Here is a 19,964-nt window from a genome sequence, read left to right as displayed (position 1 = left end):
GAGAAAATGTGCTAATTTTTACGTACTTTAATAAGATGAATTGGAAACAATAGACCAAAGTGATGGTTGGGTAATATTTCCAAGATATATACTAAAGTGTTTTTACAAATATCCATAGATTTATATAATACGTTTATAAATCTATACTGGAGTAAATGTGAAACATGAATGTATTGTAATGTACATTCTGTTGGGTTTCTGTAAATTGGCTTAGAGTCTGGTTTTGACCAACTCTATATATAAAGTGTCATGAGATAACTTTTTTGTTGTGATCTGGCACTATATAAATAAAATTTGATTGAGTGATTTGATTGGTTTTCCCCTGTAAGTCGCTTTGGAAAAAAGCGTCTGCCAAATGCATAAACATAAACATATTCTGTGTATTGATGTAAAACGGGAGCTCAGAGACGAACACTGAGTAAAACCAGTTCTCTCATTGATTCATAGAATTTCCTGTTTTGACCCAATACAATTTATAGCCAACTGCCTCTTTTGAATACATTGTTCTTCATTAGTTTCAGCAGTTTAGGTTTTATTCTAGAAGCAATTTGCTTAAATGCCAGTATAAAATAATCAATTCAATAAAGTTGAAAAATTTTAAATATTTGTCATCAAACTGACAACAGTGACAGTTTAACATCTACTTTACTTCAAGGGTTCTTTAGTTCTTTCAAGTGCACTATTTACTCATACAAATTCAGTATATATAGGACACTAAAGTTGGTATATTCATTTTAACACACTTTTTACTACCGCAGATGGGTTTCTTCTTCGCTGTGATCTTACTGCCAATTTTAGTACTATGTCCTCCCGTGGAAGCCGCCAAATGTCCCAGAATGTGCAACTGTGACAGTTCCAAACTCACTGTAGCCTGCGTCGGCAAGAACCTCACAGACATTCCCTCGACTGTGGATGAGGTGAGGAATTCAAAAGTAAAGTGAAGTATCTGCCCTTCACTCCATGCAGCTGCTTGAGGAACAAGGCTTTGAATGGCAACTGTTGCTTTTTTAGAAGTGTCACAAAACAGACTCAACTAGAAAAGCACTCAGAGAGCGCAGACCTCCGCCAAGGCAGATCAGTGGCCCCCCCACCCCTGATCACCAAAATTTAATCATTTGTTCCTTGTGCCAGTATCAACATTTCCTGAAATTTTCATCCAAATCCGTCCTTAACTTTTTGAGTTATCTTGCACACAGACAAACCAACACCGGCAAAAAACATAACCTCCTTGGCAGGGGGAATTACTGAATACCTATAAAGAATGAATTAAAGTTGCATTTTTTTTGTCAGGTGCGTGGATATATATGCTACAGTTTTAAAGATATAATATCCTCTCTCTGACTTCACCTTCTGATAGATTACTCTCAAACTGGACCTGAAGAACAACAACCTGCAGGTGCTGCCCAGGGGGGCGTTCCTCCACACGCCCTATCTCACCCACCTCAACCTGCAGAGCTGTAACATTGTCAAAGTAAAAGAGGGCGCTTTCCGAACCCTGGGCCGACTAGTCTCCTTAAACCTGGCTCACAACAAAATTGACATCCTTTATCAGGTTTGAGACGAGAGCACAACTGTGACTTAGAACAGAATAAGTTGATGTTCAGTTAAATTCATAGGTAAAACATTTGGTCTTGTTGATTTGCTGCAGGAGTCTTTCGATGGCCTTTCTTCCCTAAAGGAGCTGAATCTGGATAATAATCGTGTAGAGGAGATCCAACCAGGAGCCTTCACACAGCTCGGGTTCCTCAACATGCTGGCCCTCACACATAACCAGCTGGTTTACATCCCCAACATGGCCTTCCAGGTAAGATCATCAACATCATCATCGCCGTCAGGGTTGCATCTCCTTCCAGAGGTTAGATGCCATGGTCTTCTGCTTCTGTCCATCCATTGCCATCTCCCAAAATCAGTTGATTTTCATCTGTGATTGCTCCTGAAAATTTCCAATTTAGTTCTTTCTTTTTGTGTAGTAAGTTGTGTAGTAAGTTGTGTAGTCTGATATGTTTGTAGCACATTAGTTTTTATTTTTGTATGGTTTTTAAAATGCACTAATCATTGACCCCCACCTCTTTCAACACTGATACATTGTCATTCTCTCTTTTCACGCTTTTACCAATTCTTCTGTATGCCCACATCTCAAAAGCATTGATCTTTTTCTCTAAGATGAAAGTAAGAGCCCAGGTTTCAGAAGCATGCATCAAAATTGGCCATATGTAGCACTACAGCAGCTGCATTTTTAATAGGGTAGCGTAGAGGATTATTTTGTATTTTGTTTAAAGATCCTCCAATTAATTTCTTGTTTAGACTGACCGTCTTCTGTTATGAATTGTCCTAGATATGGGAAACTTTTCACTTCTCCTACTTTCCTATCTATTTTAATTTTTAGTGTTGGTAAGTGTTTCTTTGTTTTAACGACGACTCTTGGTCTTCTTGACATTAGGGATGTAAACAATTAATCGACTAACGATTAATTGTCACGGCTGGGATAGCTAGTCATCGAACCGGATCATGGTGTTGATGAGTTAGAATGTCTTTATGGACATGGTGGAACCATACACAGACTGGCCCGTCTGTCTGTGGAAGTGGTACACCCCTGACTGCATAGACGCACAAATGTGGGGTCGATATCGGAGCGTTTTCCCTGGAGGTTGGTCTAGTCCACGGTCAGTAAGACAGAAGTTGAAAACATCTTCCAGGCTCCTGATTCGGGTCACAGGTATGTAGTGCATTTGTGAAGCTTCAGGAGGTAGAGAGAAGATAAATGAGCGAAGAGTTTCACTTTCACTTCTGCAGGAGCACGGACTGCACCACCCCGTTCCCCTATAGTATTATAGGTAGGATGGACAGTGATACACGCATGTGCACGGTTACCAACCAACACGCACACATCCCCCGGCTGTACTGTACGCGTGCGGCCGAGTACCCCCCATGAAACGTATGCGCGTGCACCCACCCACCAGCGAAACGCATGCGCGTGCACCCCCCATTACACAGTGCCACATCAACAGATGAATTCCAGAGGAAACACTGACTGTATCCAATGGTTCAATAAATCAATCATTAAGGAATAAGACATGAAGTTTTTTCATGAAGTATATAAACAATATTTAACTTTTATTCTTATAGACCATATTGAAAAAGAAATTCAGGTTCTCAGGAAAATCGCCACTTATCAGTTAATCGTTAATCGATCGATAAGGTCAACCAACTAATGATTAATGAATTAATTGATGATTTGCATCCCTACTTGACATTCATTTTCAGCCCCTATTCCTCACTTTTATTGTCCAACATTGTAACTAGATCATTGTCAGTTTTCTTTTCTGCTAATAGTACAATGTCATCTGCATAGCGTAGGTTGTAAATTATATAACTGCCAACAGTGAGCCCTGGCACTCTTTCTAATTTTCTAAATGTGTGCTCGGTGTAGAGACTGAATAGCTGGGGTGATAGCACACAGACCTGTCTAACTCCTCTTTTAATTTTACTGCATATTCTCCAGATTTTAAATGAATGTGTTTCCTGATTTCAATATACTGTTGGTTTGCAATGAGTGAACTGTAATTTTCATGTAAATCTATTTTCTTCAGTGTCTCAATTAGTTTTTCATGATTCACTTTGTCAGAAGCTTTTGGATAGTCAATGAAGCAGGCATAAATGTCTTTATGAACTTCTATATATTTCTCTGGTAGGATTTTCTAGTTGACAGTTGCTTCCCTTGTTCCGCTATTCTTTCCAAAGAAGTAGGGAAGTATCTGTCATGTACACATACTGTAGAAACATCCCACAATTATTAAATAAAATCAGTCTGACTCCTCTTCCAGGGTCTCCACAACATCAAATGGCTTCGCCTTAGCCATAACTCCCTGAACAACCTGGCACCTGAGGCGTTCACTGGCCTGTTCACCCTCAGCCGCCTCAGTTTGGACCACAATGAGCTGCAATTCTTTCCCACTCAGACCATGACCAGGTGGGACTATATCTAGGATTACCGTAAATTCTAAAGATGATACTTTGAGTCAAAATTTTACATCTAGAAATGTTTTTTAATACTTTCACATTTTTCACAAAATACACACACAAACAAACAGCACAGGGAACACCAACAAGAGGATATCACATCACTACCAGGTCAAGCTCAGCAGTCATACTAAAGACTACTAAATACTAAAGAAGTCCATGAATGGTTGCCATGTTTGATCAAATATTTCCAGTTTTCCCCTCAGTAAAAAATATTTATTTATTTATTTATTTGTTTATTTATTTATTTTACTGTAAATGTTTCATTATCTTGTAATGAACTTGAATTGGTTGGGTGGAATTTTTTGTTTCCAATTTAACAAAATTAATCTACATGCCAGCAACGTCACAAAACTTATATTGAAATGAATGTCTGAAAGTTCAACAGCAGCCAGCTTCACTCCAAAGATAGCAATCGTTGGATCAAGGTTAAGTTGTCTTTTGATGATTTTGGACATTGAAATAGATTTTTCCAATAAGCTTTGATACTAGGACAATTCCAAAACATGTGGGCTAGAGAGGCCAGCTGCTGTCTGCAACTCTCACATATTGGATCTACCGAGGGGAACATTTTTTACAGTTTCAGCTTTGACAAATGTAGCCTATGTAAGATCTTGAATAGCAAGAGTCCGCGTTGTATGCACAGAGAGGAGGAGTGCACATTCATTTGGGCTTTTGTCTATTGATTTTCTGTCATTCTTAGATCCAAATCCTCTTGCCAAGCATATTTTAACTGGTCTGTTGTAGTGGTACAGTCCAAATGTGATAGCATGTTGTGGATCTTTGCAATCAATCGTCAACTTTTTTCTCCACTTTCACATTCCCGTAAAGACTCCCAGAGGTCACACACCTGGACATGAGCCATAACCCAATGACCTACCTTGGTGAAGACTCCATCTCCATGGCAAAGCTTACACACCTCTACCTTGACCACATGTCCCTTCAGGACCTATCAGACCAGGCTTTGGGCCATGCCCCCCTTCTGTCCCACTTGGACCTCAGCTACAATCAGCTCCGGTACCTGGAGCCGCTGTCAGGGCCCACACAGCTGACCAGCCTCAACCTGACCGGTAGGAGTGTATTCTGACAACAGTGGTGTTCATTGACCCGTTGCACTTACAAGATTAAATTCTAAACTAAATTAAATCATGGTTGAAGTTTAAGTGGTTGTTTGCCAAGTTTAAAGTTTAAAATGAAGACAGATTAATTAACCCTTCAAGTTCTAAACAGTCACCAGCAACCACAAGCATCTACTGATCTATAATGTTTAGTAACTTCTGATCCACTAATCCTACTAATACTGTACATGTAAATAATTAAAGTAAAATGCAGTTTGTCATCTTTTCTCCGTAATCAGATATGATTTATTTGAACGTTCCGAGGTTCCATAGTGAACATGATAACACTGTCATCTTCTGGAACACTGATTCCACAGTTGTTTGACAAATGATTGTGGTTGTAGACACTTATTTAGTTCAAAATACATTTTGCTGCAAAGTCACTTTTTCTTCAGTTTTCTCTGTTTCGATATGATAACCTTTGAATTTAAACGTAAAATGCAGAAGATATAATATAATAAATGGTGATAAATCACTGGGGGAAGGTTAAATGTAGAGAAAAATTAATTTGGAAGTTGCCACAAAAATAGCTCTAGGCCTTTGAATGTTATACTGTATATTTTTAAATCTCTGTTTAGTTTTTAATCTTCAATTAAAGTTTTATTCTGTTGCACCAAATTTTAACTTATTACCTCCTCCTGCCTCCTCCTGATCTGCCTTGGCAGAGGTCTGCGCTCTCCGAGTGCTTTTCTAGTTTGGGTAAGCAAGCATCTCCACACTCACTTTAAGTTTGGCTTATTTAAATACATTTAGATTTATTAAACATACAGTACTGTGCAGAAGTCTAAGGCTATTTTTAACTTCATTATTTTTGGAGGGTTGAAATGAACATACATATTTATTCATCTTCTTTTCTTCAGATCCAAGAAATTACAGGAAATATGTGCAAAGCCTTAAAAGACACAAAAAACTGAAATAAATGGGTTCTGAAGGTTAAAGTCAGTTTTTAGTGTGACCCCTGTCCCCATCATAAGAAGCAGCACAAACAGTTAGAAATGTTTGACGTGTTGAATGAAACCTGGTATAAAACATCAGAAAACGAATACAATAAATCTCATATTGTCTTAACAAAAGGAATAAAGATGTGTTAAGGGCAAAGGGGAGTCACACTAAATACATTTTTTCCATGAAACTTTTGTTTTTGCCGCTGTACATACTCCCCAGATATCCAGATTGTATCTTAATACAGAGACTGAGAAATACATTTGATCATTAGAACTTTACTAAACCAACAAACCTAATATTGAATGAGGACTTTTGCTTAAAGTAAATTTAGTGACATACTCAACTTAACTGAGTTTTATGATAATGAATTTTAAGATGCTGGAATTGTTAAACAAAACAGTGCATTATGTATTCATTCTCAATCTAAATTTGCTAAACTTGGATCAGAATTAATGTCAGATTGAATGAAACCTGTCAGTGCAACCGTGACTTAAGTCACAGCAGTAAACAAAGACACATTTAAAGACGTAAGATGGTGATAACAATGTGCTTAATATTTTCTTCTATTTATTTTCATTTTGTGCACTTTTCTTAAAGGCAACCCAATCTACTGTAACTGCTTCATGCGGCCCCTGAGAGAGTGGGCTCGTGTGGGTGGTGTGAAGCTCCTGGGATCCTGTGTTGGACCACCGCACCTCTCAGATGAGCTGCTGGAGACAATGACTGCTCTGGGTCTGCGATGCCGCCCAGGGGAGACACTGAAGGAGGAGTCTGAGGAAAATGATGAGCAGCCAGGAAACACCCCACCCACAGTCAAACCCCAGCACAAAGTCAAGTGTCCAGTCAACTGTGACTGCGATGTGAGTTTTTGTTGTTGTACTGACAAGGAGCAGATAATACTACTTGAGTGTTATTCCTGATTTACAGATTATTACACTTCATGATGAAATAATAATTTTCCCTAGATCAAAGCCCAGCATGCTACATGTGAGGGCCGGGGCCACACCAAAGTCCCCCGAGGCTTCCCCACTGTGACGCAGCTGCTGGACCTCCGTAGCAACCACTTCCACTACATTCCAAAAAACAGCTTCCCAGGAACCAGCAAAGTTGTTTCTGTTCACCTGGAGTTCTGCAAAATCCGTGAAATAGAAAGTGGTGCCTTCAGGGGAATGAAAAACCTCTTTTATTTGTATCTTTCTGACAATGACCTCACATCCTTGGACCCAGAAGCCTTTGTTGGACTGCCTGAGCTCACCTACCTTCACTTAGAAGGGAACCGGCTGATACAGTTCCCGGGATCAGGTAAGTGGTTATTTAGTGCATATTTGGCTGTACATGAATACAAGATACACACAGTAAAAAAACACTTTCTCCTGCAGCTCTGGCAGCCATACCAAATCTGTTCGTGTTACACCTGGAGCGAAATGCCATCTCCAAACTAGAGCCCACTGGTTTGCTGTCATCAGTAACTCCTAGCCTTAGGGAACTTTATCTGACCAACAACACCATTTCATCTATTGCTAAGGATGCCCTGGACTCTGCTCTCCTTGGTGTACTTCACCTAGATTCAAATCAGCTGACGGAGGTGCCTACCCAAGCTCTTTCTAAGGCTGCTAATCTGGAGGAGATCAATCTGTCTCATAACTCAATTCGCTGGGTGGGACCATACGCATTCCAGTCGGTATCTCAAAGTCTGAAGAGGCTTAACATGGACAAGATGGACATGGAGCAGGTAGTCCATTATTTCAACTTAATACTTTTCACTAGTCCAAAGCAATATCCACACATTCGTCTCAAAAATCAGGATCAATAGCACATGACTTATTTTAAATCTACACTTGTCCAGATGTCTCGAGATGCTCTGGCAGGTCTAGGCGCAGGACTGAGGGCTCTGACTGTTAGAGGAAACAAGCTACAGGAGGTTCCTGACCTGAGCCTGTTAACTGGCCTGGAGGTGGTCGACCTGCAAGACAACCCCCTGCTGTGTGACTGCCCTCTGCTGCCTCTACGAAGGTCAGTTAAAATGTTCCTTAATGTTCTTTTAGGAGAAGCTGAGACCTTAATAAATCTAACCACAGTAATCTGTCTGTGTCTCCCTTCATCTGTCTCTCAGGTGGATGGAGAACGTGAATTTGGAGGTTGTTGCCACATGTAGCAGCCCCCCTGAGCTCAAAGGTCAGAAGGTTAGAGACATCCATGTCTTTAAGTCCTGCCCAGAAACTGGTTCTCCTCCACAGACTGAGGTCATTGTGCCACCCAAACCTTCAAAAGTGAAGAAAACCAAACCAAAACCCAGCCTTAAGAAGACCCCTGCAGTCAGAGCTGCATCTGCCAAACCCAAAGTAAAAGCAGCCAAAGCTACCAAGAAATCTGTGGCATCAAAGGCAACAAAGAAAAATAAAACACAGTGATACCTTTACTTTTCTTTATCTGCCTGGGAATGTTGATTCTGGGTTTGCTACAACAGTGATTTAATAAAGTGCCTTAATTACAATTGTGTGGATGTAACGTGTATTCTCCTTTGTAAAGGATACAAACACAGCTGCTACTACTACTACTACTACTACTACTACTACTAATAATAATAATAATAATAATAATAATAATAATAATAGTTTAAATCTCTGGTGATGTTATCTCTGTCTATTGCCCAGGGATCACACATGTAAATTAGCTTGAACTTAGCTCTGGTACAGCTAATAACTGTACAATGTCCCTGCCAGAAAGAAAGAAAAAGATAGATAGATAGATAGATAGATAGATAGATAGATAGATAGATAGATAGATAGATAGATAGATAGATAGATAGATAGATAGATAGATAGATAGATAGATAGATAGATAGATAGATAGATAGATAGATAGATAGATAGATAGAAAAAGTCATCACCATCATGATAAGAAATAAAAGAAATACCGTCTCCAGCCACTTCTATTACCAGTCCTGCAGAATATGTTGTACCATTCATTGTGTATAATAGATTTTCTAAAATTATTTTTGACAGCACATCTACTCTATATCTTCGCATGTTCTATATATTCCCATAGGACTTTTATTTTAAAAAATATATCGCATCTCAGACAAACTACTAGGTATTATGGAAAATATACATTTTCTATTTTATTAATATTGTCATTTTATGGAATAACAGGTACAGTAACATCCTTGATATACAAAGGTGTGCTTAATTTCGCTACAGTGAACTATAGCAAGATGAAAAAGAAAGTAAAATCATACAATTCAGCTGAAATATACATTCATATGTAATTTACTGTCGTAAAGCCATGATGATATTATAAAAATATAGACTTTCTCAGAGTCGTTAACGGGGTTCCATGGTGTAATGGTTAGCACTCTGGACTCTGAATCCAGCGATCCGAGTTCAAATCTCGGTGGAACCTGTGTTTCTTTTCCTACCCGTACATTTTGATATCTTGCTAATATTATAGCAAGTAATGTATATAATTTAGGCAACATAACATAAGTTCATGCACTTCAAAATAAACACCATTTCATAAAATACAACAATAATTACTTTAGGCACATACACCAGCGGAAAATGCTGTGTTTCTTCCGGGTGGCGACACCGTCACGCCGAAATTGTCTGTGCAAGATGGCAGCAGCTATGGATGTAGATACGCCGAGCGGCACAAACAGTGGAGCAAGCAAGAAGCGATTTGAAGTGAAGAAGGTATAAAATAAAACTTCATTCGTGACCGTATTGATAAACCACTTAGCAGTCTGGTAACAGTCTCAAATCGTGACTAATACAACTCACCGAGTGTAACGAAAACCAAGTTAGCTACCTGCTGTTAGCATGCTAATGCTAGCTTACTGCGTTAGCGATAAGTGGGGCAGAATTTAGCTAGCTGTTAGCCTGCTACACACAATGAATTTGCACTTCTCGTTTTGGATTCTCAAAGTTTAGTTAACTTATAGTTTTATGAGTGAAATTTATTTTCAGTTCTGGTTAAAAAATTGATGTGTAATTATTCTTAAATCCCAGGGGTATCAGTTAACATATCCTAGCTTAATCTAAACGGGAGACCTCTTAATGCGGTGACTGAAATGATGATCATAGATAATCTTCACTGCCCTGAATGGTAGCCCCACAATGAGTCAAACCGTAAAAACTGACTTCGTCTTTTTCTGCAATGGGGTTAAATCCGGCCAAAATGTAATAGCCTACCAGTTTGTATGATCAATATGTTCATGATTAATTAAACACGGCATTAAGTTTTGTGTACTAATTAAAGGTGTTAGCTAAAGAACCACCCTACACAGATCTACTTAGCCATGACATTGAGGAGTCTTAATGTTTCCCAATTCACACACACTGTTCACTGCCTTAAATCACACTGGTGTTCCTGTCGTATTTATGAGCTGCCAGGTTTACAGGGTCAGTCAGAAATGATTCCACGTTGTGATCTACAATGGTGCGCCCGTTATCCAGTCCCAAAGTTTGTGTCAACAAAACAAGCTCTGGTAAATGTCTTAATTCATATTTGGGATTTTCCCACCAGTGGAATGCTGTGGCACTGTGGGCCTGGGACATTGTGGTGGATAACTGTGCTATCTGTAGGAACCACATCATGGACCTCTGTGAGTACACATTGACAGCTTTTAGCTTTCTGGGCACATGCCTGTCATCGTTGTCATTATACTTTTTTTTTTTTTTTTTTTTTGAATACAATTTCTCCTCTCCCTTCAGGTATAGAGTGTCAGGCTAACCAAGCTTCTGCAACCTCTGAGGAGTGCACAGTTGCCTGGGGTGTCTGCAATGTGAGTTTCCATCATCTGAAATACAATTCCTTGGGTGAAATAATCTGATGTGTGTTGGGTCTTTACAGTCCTCCACTGGAATATGGAATATAAAAATGTCAGCGGTGGATATCGCACATCCTGAGACTAGATGCAAATGAAAAGACAAAGACTTGTTTTTCAGGCAAAACTAAGAATTACAATGTATAACTCAAGATGTACACTTAAAATGAAATGATTGTCTTTATCTGGTCATCCCAAGACCTATAATATTCCTGTTTGTGTTTTCCTCTTCAACAGCATGCTTTCCATTTCCACTGTATTTCCCGTTGGCTAAAAACCAGACAGGTGTGCCCTCTAGACAACAGGGAGTGGGAGTTTCAGAAGTAAGTATTGTTAAATGTAAATTCTGTCAAGTGAAGTATACGGACATAGCTTTAGACAGAAGTCTGAGTGTTATCTTGGATCCTTATTTGACTTAAAATTGAGAGTTGTATTTTGAGTACCTTATTTACCTCCCCATTGGTCTATTTCTTGTCTTTTCACAGATATGGACACTAGCTGTATTTTCATCTACTTTGTTCCTGGCTTCCACAAGAATCACCTGTCCTGCATCTCTTTCTCCCTCCCGCTTGTAACCATAAATGTCCCTTACTCCTACGTCTTTATTTTGTTATGTTGTAAGTACACAAATAAAACTGTTGTGACAAAACAGGTTTCTGCCCTGGTGGTTTACCCAACAGTTTCTCATGGATCAGCATGGTTTTTCCAAAAAGAGAAATACCTTATGTTGAATTAGATGAAATTTTGCAGCACTGGGTGTGGTGACAGGACAGTTGCTGGGTCAAATCAGATGTTACTCAGTGCAAATGAGAGCGAGGAACTGAGCATGTGTTATAGAGCAGTAATCCTCTGAGACAGATGCAGTTGGATTAAGTACTCTCCTCTCTGAGCCTGACTTTATACACCACCTGTAAACACTCACTTCAGTATTTAGTAAATAGATATGCAGTTAAAACTATTTCTTACAATTCTTTTTTTGATTTGGCATCAACATGTCTAAAACCATCTTTAATGTAAGGCTTTGGAAATAATTATTGGATCACTGACAAAATGTAAATCCGTCAGTTTTAACATGGTAAAGACAAATGATATGTTTGCTTTACATATAGAATAAAAATGTATTTAAATCAATGACAGTCACAATTGCTACAGAAAATTACACCTGATCTCCAAAGCTGTTTAGTGGTTAGGAAATAAAATCCAATGATTTTTACATTTTGCTTGTTAACTACATTTCCAGGAAAGAAGTGAACTAAGAAAGAACATCAAACGTGTTTGCTGCAGTAAAGGATTTATTTATTGTGCATTATTTTGCCAACAGGGTCAGACATCAAGATTAGTAACCTGTATTTTTTGCTTTTCCAATAACTGGTCTGATAAGTGTCAACAATTGTGTGAGTTCAGCTTTACTCTGAGAATGAAAAAACAAAGAGTGGTAGCTGAAGCAAGACCACTTAATAAATGGCTGTAAAAATGTTTGTGAGCTTCTTGCTGGGCTTTTCCAGATGCAGGTTAAGAACTGTTGACTGGTGGTTTTAAGTAAAGTCCGAGCTGAGAAGGGTCAGGGGTTGTCTAAGTATCAGACCTTGTCACTCAGGTCTTCTGACTGCTAACCATCAGGTTGCTTTGTTGAGACAATTCTAAGTGCTAACAGGCTGATAAAGAACATTTAAAAAGATGCCACACGTCCTCTACTCCACACCAATTACACCTGCCACCAGCCCCTCCGTTGGATTTGCACACAGTGGAATAATAGTTGAAAAGCATTGTGGCTCTTCAGATTTGTTGACCACATAAGACCGTCTCCCTCCTCCCCTCTATGGTGAAGCTCCAAATTTGGCATTCAATTTGGTGACAAGGGCCATGATTTTGGGGTTGTTCTGGTACTTGGTGATGTTGGCCGGATTCTGAGCCACGTCCTGGAAGGCGGCCATCACCTCAGGGTCCTGTGGATTAATACACACAAAAAAGGTCACCTTTACTCACAAAAAGAGCAGAACCAACAGAAAACATACTCCATTTAGTCTAGATGAATCACAGCAGGTTTCAATCATTCTCAGATTATGGAAAATGGTTATTAGGGTAGAAAGCAGATGTTGGGCTCCAGTGACACAGAGGTTGCTCTATGCAGAAAGGCTTTTAATCCTTTTGAAAAAAAAAAAAAAAAAAAAAAACATAACGGTTCTCTATTCCTCACTGCCAAAAGCACAAATACTGTAGCCATTTGAAGAAACACCTTTGAAATATAACAATCAACTCTTGTGAGTGAGCAACTGTGAGGATACCTAGGGGCTGCATACTTATAGATAATAACAGGGTTTCTGCAGGTATCAGCAAATCTAATTTAATGCTTTTAATGCCACTTTAAACAAATTTAATGCCCATGTCCAACTACAGATACAGTTTTATATATAGTTTTATATATACATGACAGTTTACCATCGACAGACTTTAACCAGGTTCTGAATAGTTCCTCCTCCAATCACTTCTGCTGAAACTTGCATTTTCCCATTTTTCCAACATTTGCCAATATTCCCTCTGTTCTTTCGCCACAGCATAAGCACGCTCACAGCATGTGGCATTCCAAGCATCCAGTGTTGTGACTTAGTGCATCTGCCATAAACAATAGCCAATTAAAGGGTTCTGCCTGTCAATCACCACATTATACTTCCGATCAAAATTATTATTTAGTCAAAATCTTGAATGACAATGTTTTTTTTCCATCATGTGTATTTAATTTTTTATTGCCTCTGGACATGGAATTTAATGCTTTTTAATGTCATTTAAGGCCTTAATTTTCATAAAATCTATTTAATGACTTTTAATGCTTTTTAATGACCTGCAGAAACCCTGAAAAGTTATGTTAGCATCCATCCACATTGATGAATGGAGCTTCGTCAGAGCCCAAAATGCACAGTGATGACTTGATACCATTGTACACTGGGTAGAGAAAGGAAACCTAATGGGTGTGGGTTCAAAAAATTCACACAAAAGGCATGGGGGGTCAGGACAATCCAACACTGATCTTCTGAGGACAAATTTCATTCATTAACATCTGTTTTATGGTATCATTGAAAAATACAATATATACACGATTTGTTGAACATGATGACCTGGAAATTCAGATGTATTTTGATTGGTTGTCGGTGTTTGGGAACAATTTCACATTTGAGACAGTTCTATCATTCTCTGTTATTATAGTTGTGGTGTGGACTGCACCATCCACTTGAGTTAAAAGGTTTAGTGTGCAATACATTTCTTGGCTTCATGTTGAAACATTCCAATCGTTTTAGCGTGTTGTAATTCAGGTCATCTGAGCACAAACGACTATTGCACCTCATACTGACAGAAAAGCAGAAAAGGTAGCCCATGACACAACACTTTAGCTAATAGCGATCACTGTTTTTTGAAGTCTCAGTGGTGGGTAAAATATGTGATAATTCAGGTGATGTTAAAATACTATTCGGCTCATCACAGACATTCTCCTTGTCATGACATTCTGGCTTCACTTTTCCATTGCAACATGAAATGGCATCAGGTCATCCAACTTTATATTTAGTATTTTGATTTGGACCAAGAGAAGAGAGCTGCTAAAGATAGATGTGGATTTTTTAGATTCCGAGGTTAACTTTTAAACAGGAATAAATGTGGTAAATCACCTTCATGGCATTGAGCAGTTCAGGGTCCTTTAGAAGATCACCAAGACCTGGCATGCCTGGAGGAGCTCCACCTGGGAATCCAGCAGGACCCGCTGCAAAACATCAGTGATAAACTGGAGCTGTACGAACACTTCACACACTTTGATTTTTGACCAAATCTTAATCATCTGTCTTATTAAGAGCCATATGTAACACTTGTAGAACAACAGAGATGTAAAAGTGAAACTAAATAAAACTAGAAACTAACTCAATCAAGATATGTCTCATTTATTCAGTTAAATAAATAGTAGCTCATCATGTAATCTTATGCAAGAATACTGTTGTCTTTTTCTTAAAATATCAGCAGTGTTAACTGGGTGAATCCTTCATCCCTTCATGCAATGAATCCATTTGTTTCCATCCTCTTACCTGGGAAGTATCCACCTCCGTACTGTCTTGCTTCTTCTTCCTGTGGACGGACAACACATCCACAGAACAGAACAAGTTTAACACTGCAGCAGCAGCTGTTTTACGAGGCTTATTATAACTTCTAAAATGCTTAGTAAAGTCTCATTTCAATGGTTTCAAACGATGAAAAATAGAATGAAATATCCAGAATTTTTAATATACACAAAAAAAGTCACACAAAAGGGAAGGTTGAACATGCAGAGGTACAAACATCACAGTGTAATTGTTTCCTTTTGAAGTGTACAGCAACTATCAACAAATTAGCGTAAATTGCTCTGCCACTTAATCAGACCTCCTGAACTGCAATTATTATGCAACAATTATTTTTCATTTTTAAGGTTCAAGATTTTTTATTCACCATTACAACAGCCCAGCACATGGAATGTTTTGTGCCAGGTTCTGTTGGAGTCAAGTAAAAAAGTTAAAACAAAACACCATAAATAAATTACCTAAAAACTAAAAGAAAACTATGAATGCTGCAACTGAAGTGTGACAACTACAAACAAGGAATTAACAGCATACTATTACTGAAAAACAAAACCGCTTCACTGATGAAATATTGTAAACATTATCAATGGTGACAAAATTATGGAGGATATTTTTTACTTGTCCTACTTGTTTCTGGAATTTTAATTTTCATATCTGAACTGGGAAATCCTAAATTCTGGCTTCAGTTACTCACCCTCTGAGCTTGTGCCTGCTCCTCCCTGGCTTTCTTTATCCGCTCCTTTTTTTCCCTGATCTCCTTCTCTTCCTTTTTGCGCTCATATTTGCGTCTGTGCTCTATGATTTTGTTAGCCTGGAAATGGAGGGAAATAATAAATAAATATGACATACCATAAACTCACAGATTACCATTGCTTGTCAGTCATCACAGCAAACACTTGTGAGCATTTAAGTAACATTAAAACCACTACAGGCAAATACTTAAGGCTTTGAAAACTTTACCTTAGGTTGGACTTCCTTCAGTAATGCACTGGCGTCCTCGTCATAGTCCAGTTTACAGGCTGTTGCCAGGTCTTTGGCTGCCTCCTCCCAATGCCCCAGCAGCCTGCAGCACCAACCACATACACATACGGCACAGGGCAAAATGTAGTACTATTAGATCACCAACCAGACGGCACAAGTCGTTGAACCTGAGTATAAGTTACAGTCTGATGTAAATGTTAGCTGTCAAACAAGCTCAGGTGTGAAGTACTTGTGTTTACACTGAGGGCTTGGGTTTCTTTTCTTACATGTTAAAGCTCTTGGGACAGTGTTGGGAGAGATGTACCTGTGAGCTTTTCCCCTCCACTTGTAAGGTTGTGCAGAGTCTGGGTTGATACTGATAGCTCTGTTGCAGTCTCTTATGGCTGCATTGGGTTTCTGCATCTTGATATAGACACTAACAGAAACAAAACACCTAGTTATGCTCAGAGTAATCCATTGTAGAGAGAAAAGCCAAAATTAGCATTAATAATGACAATAAGTATAGAGCTGGGAGATATGGCAAAAAATATTCTGTCTACATTTTTTTCTGTGCTGTGGATTAAATGTATTTTTTTCTGTCTACATGAATTTGTGATATTTTATAATTCAAAAGTATTTTGTACATTAAATCTATATCTAATCTATATGCTGTAATAAAATAAGGCACCACTGTTATGTAATAAACGCTGAAACGGGTTTACAATGAATATATTACAGCAAACAGGTTGCATTTTGATTTTTTGTCGAGCAAGAAAGGTTCCCAGTGGAAGCATCAATGTCAATTTTATGGTGCAGGTTTTCTCATCAAGTAATAGACAAAAAATAGGTTCATAGACCAGCTCTAAAACAATAAATATTCAGACGACTCTAAAAGAAGAATCAGTTTCACCTTGCCCTCTTGGCATACATGATGGCTACACAGGGATTCAGCTTGATGGCTTCAGTGAAAAGATCCAGGGCTTTCTGTAATTCACCTAAGTAAAAAATATAGACACTCAAGATTAGAAAAGATGACAAAAATGTAAAATCTCCATGTCCCTATTGCTTTCTGGGATAAACGTTAACTAACCCTCTCCTAAAGCGTTGATGGCCTCCATCTTCTTCTCATTCGCCTGGTCCATCATCTCCTCTGAGACCTGAGGAGACACACGGACAGTCAAACTAACTCTGTAGAGGTGTTTAAAACTTCTTATATTCCAGTTCATTTGCAAAGGTAAAAGGGCTTACAAAAATGGTTAAACAGTTAAAAGAAATCTAAATGTATTCTATTCTGTTTACAGAAACATTTACCTCAATATTTTCATATTCTCCCATTTCCTGCAGTTCGTCAGTGTCCAGCTCGATCACTCCCTCTTTATCAATCTCTGAAAAAAAACCCAAAAACAGACAGATTAACCCAGCATTTCACAATATCCTCCAGTTGGAACAAACAAATACAAAATATATACAGTACATATCTTTACTCAGAGTTGTAGCAGCATGACAAACTATAAGTAAAGGGGTTAGCCTTTTTTTTTTTTTTTCATAACCCTGTCCCATGTTATTGAATGAACTATGGGAGGATACAAAATCTGTCTTTTAGTTTACACCTGAAACATCCACACAGTATGAAAACAAGGATACACTGGTAAATGTAAGCCTTGTCTAAAGTGAGATGGAGACATTACCTATTTCACTCTCCTCACTCTCAGATGGAACAGGAGGCTCAGGCTGTGGGGCCGAGGCTGATGTAGATGAAGGACCACATGGACAGCCTCCCTATGAGTCAGACATATGTGATGACAACTTAGTTAAAACAAATCATTTTAATAAACATTAATTACATAAGAATAAAAATACAAAACATGCTTTATGCTTTTCACCTTGCAGGAGTCCCCTCCTTTGGGTGGGGGAGGGATTGTTGCACCCATCCTGCAAAAGTAAAAATGTGAAGAATCAACAACAGCAATGTGTGCATCATCAAGACTGTGACCATGCATGTCATCGCTTATAAACTATTTGGTTAAACTAATTTAAAATAGAGTCCTAGATTTTTTTTTAGGCATGCGGCGCTACATAGTTGCCCAAACTTCTATACACAACTATGAACTCCCTGAATCAAATAGTAAGGTGAGCATTCAGTTTTCCTTCTTCACATTCAAATATTTTTTCCTTCAGTTTGGAACATCCACAATAACAACTGATCAGAAATACTACAGTACGTGTCACGCTCATTCTACTCCATGTTGGTTTTTGTTGCCTTCATGCAAATTTTTCCTAGAGAGAAGGCAAAGCACCCAATTAACAAAAAATACTGCTGAAAAGTGTGTTGTTTGTGACCCACAAAATACATGGATAAAATGAAATATGAAAAAGCAAACATTTTCTATCATCTTATGTTATACATAGGTACATCATACAGCCTTACTTGACTGGTGATTACTATGATTGCAGTTTTAAAGCTACATCAGGGACAAGTCACTAATGGTTCTGATGCACATCTCTGGTTGTTATACTCGTGTCTCATGGACATTATGCATTTCTTTGTTTTAGCCTGAGTTTTATTATAATCTTAACCATAAAGCCAAGAGCTCAAAACACATTTAACATTATGCAGACGAGCCAAAATGTGCCCACAATGACAGTTTCTCCAGAGAGGTGTGCAGGTCCACATGAAGCCTGGGGTCCAGGATCCTTTAGTGGGAGGTGGGCGGGACAGGCACGTGTTAACCTATGCGTTTTCATGTTGAGAGACTACTCTATGCAACTTTGTTTCAGAGTATCAAAATAACCTCCAATTAATCATTTACATACACGTCCAGACTGGATAACTGTGCAGCATGTTGACATTATGGAAGGAAGCAACAATTATTCCAAGGTAGACAAACCCCTGTATCCAGGTCCGGAAGAAGCTCATCTCAGGAAGGTGCAGGATCCCAGGATTGGATTCGCATAACTGCACGAAACCCTTCAACTCTGACACTTTTCGTGGGTCCATTCTGCTCTGTCACTTTCAGCACACAGCGCGCTACATCCGTGGAAAAGGAGAGAGAGATAAACCAACAACTTAGCTGAATCTAGCTTTGTTTATCCGCGCGGTTACAAAGCTAATACGTTGGTGCGCTAGCTATGCTAAGGGACGGAATAAGATTATCGAACTCACTCACTACACACTTCACAGAATACTAGCAAACACAAATAAGAGACAATGCACATCTAGCATTATTGACTTTTCAGAGGACTGAAAGACAGAAGTTTCTGGAAATGTGCATCCGTCAGTCTTTTAATGACGCATGATAACGGCTTTAGCTAGCTGCAATACGAGCAGTGGTTAATTAAATTCATCTTTAAAAAGCATCCATTAACCCCCTGGATTCAGACAGAAACGCACCTGATCAACGACAAAAGAAACACTGACACACGAGAGGAAAAGTCTGCAGGCTGGACTGCGGCCGTTTTCGTCGCTACTACACAGCTTCCTTGGTAATGGGGTCGCTGCTGTGTTTCATTCAGGCGAGTTGTGGGACAGACCAAACACATGTTAGGCGGAAATGATTCCCTGAGTTTAATCTGTCAGGCAGAACTCAACCCACATCCTGTTCGAGTTAAGGGTTAAGTTTTCATAACACAAGCTGCTGCCTTACAAATGTCACCCTGCGAGATAAAATTCGGGACAAAAAGATCAACCAAGAAACATGCAACCAATAGTTATAATTTTTCCCCTGAGTAAAGACTGCCAGGATGTTCTGACACTAAGAAGTCTCAACCAGTCAAACAGTTGAGTTTGAGAATTTTTGGTCAAGTGCACATCCAAATACATCAAGTTAACAAAACTTTAGCCTGTTGTTACTCAGACTCAGAGCAGCCACGGAAATAATATCTTCCTCACACCCAGGAAAGTGTTGGCCATTTTACATGAAATAATTGTCTTGATTGGAAACAGCATGATGCAACATTTTTTTCAGATGCATGTTTTTTTTTTTTTTTTTTTTTGGAATGTCC

General features: G+C 38.8%; 3 protein-coding genes and 1 non-coding gene across 5 annotated transcripts; 3 read left to right on the top strand and 1 right to left on the bottom strand.

Moving 5' to 3' along the window:
* The first annotated feature begins 758 nt into the window (after positions 1-758).
* chadla (chondroadherin-like a) lies at positions 759-8,502 on the top strand. The gene is made up of 10 exons (XM_030142250.1): positions 759-917; positions 1,358-1,552; positions 1,649-1,804; positions 3,825-3,970; positions 4,852-5,090; positions 6,681-6,943; positions 7,049-7,385; positions 7,463-7,815; positions 7,930-8,096; positions 8,197-8,502. The coding sequence occupies exons 1-10, from the start codon at positions 759-761 to the stop codon at positions 8,492-8,494; spliced, it is 2,313 nt and encodes a 770-aa protein (XP_029998110.1). The 3' UTR covers positions 8,495-8,502.
* A 911-nt stretch (positions 8,503-9,413) lies between these two features.
* trnaq-cug (transfer RNA glutamine (anticodon CUG)) lies at positions 9,414-9,485 on the top strand. Its single transcript has one exon. It is a non-coding gene; the product is annotated as a tRNA-Gln (tRNA).
* A 156-nt stretch (positions 9,486-9,641) lies between these two features.
* On the top strand, positions 9,642-11,560 carry rbx1 (ring-box 1, E3 ubiquitin protein ligase). Its single transcript, XM_030140668.1, has 5 exons — positions 9,642-9,775; positions 10,608-10,686; positions 10,796-10,866; positions 11,146-11,231; positions 11,394-11,560. Exons 1-5 carry the CDS (start codon positions 9,644-9,646, stop codon positions 11,404-11,406), a joined length of 381 nt encoding a protein of 126 aa, XP_029996528.1. The 5' UTR covers positions 9,642-9,643; the 3' UTR covers positions 11,407-11,560.
* A 622-nt stretch (positions 11,561-12,182) lies between these two features.
* st13 (ST13 Hsp70 interacting protein) lies at positions 12,183-19,510 on the bottom strand. Of its 2 annotated transcripts, none has more exons than XM_030140666.1 (13): positions 19,354-19,510; positions 18,851-18,990; positions 17,846-17,894; positions 17,651-17,741; positions 17,274-17,347; positions 17,053-17,119; positions 16,873-16,957; positions 16,288-16,398; positions 15,963-16,065; positions 15,697-15,813; positions 14,976-15,015; positions 14,568-14,659; positions 12,183-12,854 (listed from the first exon to the last, which is right to left on the bottom strand). In XM_030140666.1, the coding sequence occupies exons 2-13, from the start codon at positions 18,958-18,960 to the stop codon at positions 12,726-12,728; spliced, it is 1,068 nt and encodes a 355-aa protein (XP_029996526.1). In that variant the 5' UTR covers positions 18,961-18,990; positions 19,354-19,510; the 3' UTR covers positions 12,183-12,725. The 2 variants fall into 2 exon arrangements, with proteins under 2 accessions (XP_029996526.1, XP_029996527.1); XM_030140667.1 differs by having other exon boundaries at positions 14,568-14,656.
* Positions 19,511-19,964: the final 454 nt, after the last annotated feature.

This window comes from Sphaeramia orbicularis, chromosome 8 (assembly GCF_902148855.1).
Source record: "Sphaeramia orbicularis chromosome 8, fSphaOr1.1, whole genome shotgun sequence".
Lineage (NCBI taxonomy): Eukaryota > Metazoa > Chordata > Actinopteri > Kurtiformes > Apogonidae > Sphaeramia > Sphaeramia orbicularis.
Note: the sequence above shows the minus strand (reverse complement) of the source record. Positions and strands in the feature narration are given on the sequence as shown.

Bases quoted from the DNA above. Each gene is read 5' to 3' on its own strand.
- st13 (XM_030140666.1), bottom strand. From the start codon at position 18,960: ATGGACCCACGAAAAGTGTCAGAGTTGAAGGGTTTCGTGCAGTTATGC. The intron at 17,120-17,273 runs GTAAATGTTTCT...GTGTCTCCTCAG, and splicing joins GAGAATATGAAAATATTGAG to GTCTCAGAGGAGATGATGGA. The intron at 16,399-16,872 runs GTGAAACTGATT...TGTTTCTGTTAG, and splicing joins ATGTATGCCAAGAGGGCAAG to TGTCTATATCAAGATGCAGA.
- chadla (XM_030142250.1), top strand. From the start codon at position 759: ATGGGTTTCTTCTTCGCTGTGATCTTACTGCCAATTTTAGTACTATGT. The intron at 6,944-7,048 runs GTGAGTTTTTGT...AATTTTCCCTAG, and splicing joins CAGTCAACTGTGACTGCGAT to ATCAAAGCCCAGCATGCTAC. The intron at 7,816-7,929 runs GTAGTCCATTAT...ACACTTGTCCAG, and splicing joins ACAAGATGGACATGGAGCAG to ATGTCTCGAGATGCTCTGGC.
- rbx1 (XM_030140668.1), top strand. From the start codon at position 9,644: ATGCTGTGTTTCTTCCGGGTGGCGACACCGTCACGCCGAAATTGTCTG. The intron at 9,776-10,607 runs GTATAAAATAAA...TTTTCCCACCAG, and splicing joins AGCGATTTGAAGTGAAGAAG to TGGAATGCTGTGGCACTGTG. The intron at 10,687-10,795 runs GTGAGTACACAT...CTCTCCCTTCAG, and splicing joins GAACCACATCATGGACCTCT to GTATAGAGTGTCAGGCTAAC.